Source organism: Geospiza fortis, unplaced genomic scaffold (genome assembly GCF_000277835.1).
Source record: "Geospiza fortis unplaced genomic scaffold, GeoFor_1.0 scaffold4, whole genome shotgun sequence".
NCBI classification, from domain to species: domain Eukaryota; kingdom Metazoa; phylum Chordata; class Aves; order Passeriformes; family Thraupidae; genus Geospiza; species Geospiza fortis.
The window spans coordinates 864,110-868,078 of NW_005054475.1; the positions used below are offsets into that span (position 1 = coordinate 864,110).

At 57.9% G+C, this 3,969-nt stretch overlaps 1 protein-coding gene across 1 annotated transcript in view; it reads right to left on the minus strand.

The window, feature by feature from the left end:
- Positions 1-3,969, minus strand: part of ATP13A2 (ATPase cation transporting 13A2) — a 21,446-nt gene that overhangs the window by 9,013 nt on the left and 8,464 nt on the right. The window contains 8 exon segments of the mRNA XM_031062975.1: positions 252-376; positions 570-690; positions 1,362-1,518; positions 1,675-1,905; positions 2,958-3,347; positions 3,434-3,480; positions 3,596-3,706; positions 3,798-3,953. Of these exon segments, the coding sequence (XP_030918835.1) occupies positions 252-376; positions 570-690; positions 1,362-1,518; positions 1,675-1,905; positions 2,958-3,347; positions 3,434-3,480; positions 3,596-3,706; positions 3,798-3,953 (1,338 nt within the window).

The window sequence follows — 3,969 nt, forward strand, 5'->3', positions numbered from 1 at the left end:
TCAGGAAAGGCTCTTCCCCAGAGGGTGCTGGGCACTGCCCAGGCTCCCCAGGGAATGGTCCCAGCCCCAGGGCTGCCAGAGCTCCAGGACAGGCTGGGATTGTTGGGGTGGGGTGGATTCCTGGTGGGGCTCCTGGTGGGGCTCCTGGGATGGGGTTCCTGGTGGGAAAGCCCTTTCTCCCCGCACACTGCCCAGGGCTGTCTGTGTGCTGTCCCACCCTGAGCCCCGTGTGCTGGTCCCCCCAGGGTCACCTGTCACCATGACGGGGCGGATGTTGGCGCTCCTCAGCAGCTGGATCACCGGGGCAGACTCTGGCTTCAGGACGTTCTTCATGACCAGGAACCCCAGGAAGCTCAGGCCGCTCTCTACAGAGTCCCTGGTGGGAGACAAGGAGCCTTTCATCACCTCCAAAACCAGCACAGAGGATCAAGGGGTGTGAGCAGCTAAAATCCATCTGGGAACCACCCAGGAATTCCCTCCGTATGGATTAGGGATGAATTCCCTGCAGGGCATCCCAGGAAATGTCAGGAGAGAGTGAGGAGAGGAAGAAAGGGAGAGCTGGCACCAACCTGGGGAGCTGCAGGGCCTCCTCAAAGGTGGCCACCGTGCCCAGGGCTTTGCAGGCCAGGGCCAGGACCCGGAACCCATCGGTGGTGTAGTGCCGGAGCATCTGGGAGAAATCCGGGGGCACTGGAAAAGCGAGGCCAGAACAGCTCCTGAGGGAGCCTGGAGATCCCATCCTGGACTGGAGGAAGCCCTCAAGCCCATGGAACCTGGAGATGCCACACTGGGCTGGGGGAAGCCTCCAACCCCAAGGAGCCTGGAAATCCCATACTGGGCTGGGGGAAGCTCTCCCCACCCCATGGAGCCTGGAGATCCCATCCTGGACTGGAGGAAGCCCTCAAGCCCATGGAACCTGGAGATGCCACACTGGGCTGGGGGAAGCCTCCAACCCCAAGGAGCCTGGAAATCCCATACTGGGCTGGGGGAAGCTCTCCCCACCCCATGGAGCCTGGAGATCCCAGGATGGGCTGGAAGAAACTCTCCCCACCCCACGGAGCCTGGAAATCGCATGATGGGCTGGAGGAAACTCTCCTCATTTCCAGGAGCCTGGAGATCCCATACTGGGCTGGGGGAAGCTCTCCCCACCCCAAGGAGCCTGGAGATGGCAGCATGGGCTGGGGGAAGCCCCCAACCCCATCCCCATCTTCTGGCTCGTGTTTCCTTTCCCTCCTGTGGCTGGAGGCACCCCAAAGCCTTCGGGAGCTGCCCCACAGCGTTCCTGAGGATAATTCCGTGGGGGATGAGCCTCAGGGATGCAGGCAGCCGGACTGGGGGTGAGCCCACCTCCCAGTACCAACCAGTTTCCTTCCTGCACAGACTGGCCACCATCTCTGGGGCGCCCTTGACGTAGGCGTGGGCCGAGGCCTCCCCGGGCAGCTTGACCAGGACGCTCATCCTCTGGAGAGAGGAGGAGAACGGGAAACGCCGCAGGATCCCCAGGGGGGCCTGGTGCCTCTGTGGAGAGTGGGTGGGATCAGGGCTGGGCAGGAGCTCCTCCAGCAGGCAGGAACTCCTCCAGGAGGTGGGAATTCCTCCAGGAGGTGGGAATTCCTCCAGGAGGCAGGAACTCCTCCAGGAGGCAGGAGGATGGGCAGCTGTTCCATGGATTACCCTGTCCCGAGGTTGTTCCTCCTCCGGCGGAGGTTTCACCACGGCCAAGACCTTCATCTCAAACTGCTGGAACGCCGGGAGCTCCCCTTCCTCCTCCTCCTCCTCCATCATCTCCAGGCGCTGAAACCGAGAGGGCAAAACCCTGCCGAGCTCATCCAGCCACAGAGGGTCCAGAACCACCGAGATTCCCAACACCTCCCTCTCCAGCCCTGCAGCCCCCATGGTGGGAATCTACAAAATTAGAGGGTTTTGGGAAAGCTGCAAAAGGCAGGCTTTAGAGGCAGTAGAACTGCGATTAGAGCTAGGCAGCAGCCATGAGATAGGTCAGCAGAAAAATTATTTAAACTGTAGAAAAGCAATAACAAATAGAACAATGATCTGTGTATTAACCCTTGTCTAGAATAACTCTCTAAGCTACAGAAAAGTTTATCTAGCAAGATATTAGGAAGGTTGATAATAATAATGGAGCTCTGTGCGGTGTGTTTTAAAGCTTACAAGTAGGTATTGTATTTGAAATAAGAAAGCATTGTTTTAACCAAAGGTTCATGTGCTTATATGATTGGATAGAACTACTGTCAATATGCTTTTGCTTTGTGGGATTGGTCAAGAAGCTTAGGAAGTAAGTTGTAACATTAAGTTTTTTGGCCTGCTGCCTGGAATGTGAGCTGTTCGCATCTTCCCATTGTCATAATCATGTAATGAGACTGATGCTGAAAAATAAACAGCTTGAGGCGTCTCTGCTGCCTCGAGCCTGACGAACAGCAGCCCTGTCTCGTTCATGTCTGTAAATAGCCCCTCTGCCAGTGTCACTTCCTTTCCCCAATGGCTGAGGTACTGGTAAGGTGCAACCTTCCTGAACTGCCAGCCACATATTGCCAAGTTTGTGGGGGGCTGAGATCCAACCAGAGAAAAGGTTGCTGTGCTCCCCTGGAGGGCTAACCCCTGAGCCCCTGACATTTCGTTAGGGTGAGCAAATACTGCTCCCAGGGCTGAGACTTAACGTAGGAACTGCTGAGTCACGATGGGACAGCAAAATAAGCTCCTGTCTCTGACCCCCCTGCCCCTTAGCCTTATCTTTGTAACGTCATAGGCCACTATACCTTACTATTGGACAAGTTTGGATCCCCCTACACCTATAAAAAGGGGCTGGTTTAGCCCATTCGACAGAAGAAGAGCTGTCGCAGGACCCTTCACAGTCTCCCCAATAAACCATCGCTGTGGAACACCAGGACTTCTCCTCTCTCGCATCTGCTGCAGCCTCAGCCAAGGGCGCCCTAGCGAGCAAGTAAAGAGCTGAGATCCCAAGAGAGCTGAGAATCACTAAAGAGCTGACAATCACTGAGCTTGCTAAGGGCAGCCTGTGGTGATAGCCACGAGCTAACTGGGCATTCGGGCTCTCTGTCTCCCAGAGGGACTGGGCTCCCAGACCATCCTTGCACCGCTCGATAACAAGGCCAAGATCGAGGCTTTACTATACGCCTCACCTTGTCAAAGCACACCAGGCGGATCTTCCCGCACAGGTTGATCCGGGGGGGGCTGATGCAGAAGATTCCCTGTTTTTTCAGCCGGTTCTGGGCGTAGATGGTGCCCACGGTCATGGCGGCCGGCAGCGCTGGCGGCACGATGACGGTGACCAGGTCCAGGGCGCGGATGATGATTTGTCCCACCGGGACCTGGGAGGGGAGCAGGAGGAACAGGGGTGGGCATCCCTCCCTCAACGGATCCCTGTGGGCTCTCCTGCTCGCTCCACCAGCCCTACCTTGTTCCTAACCAGGATGAGGATGCTGTACAAAGTGCCGATGAGAGCTGCGCAGGGGGAGAAGGGGCTCCGTTACAAAGCAGGGCACAGCGGGGAGCTGGAATGGAATTCCATTCCAAGGAACCTGGCTGCTCCAGGATGAGCCTCCACGCCCAGACCTACCCAGGATGGCGAGGAACAGCACGAACTTCACAGCATCCTTGTAGAACTTGAAGCTCACGGGCTTGGGGTAGAGGATGGAGCTGATGAGGTCCCCCTTGGCCGTGCAGAACCCTGCGGGACAAGCAGGAGGTCACCACGGCACTGCTCGCACGGGCACGGATCTAACCTGGGATTCCTCCTGGATTATCCCCCACGCCCTCACCTGTGCGGGTGACCACGGCCAGCACCTCCCCGCCCACGTAGGCCTTGGCCTGGATGACCTGTGTCCCGCAGAACAGCGTGTGCCGCCGGTGCTCCTCGGGGCAGTACGCGGCTCCGCCCGCGGGCAGCGGCGTCTTCATCACCGGCACGCTCTCCCCCGCCCACAACATTCC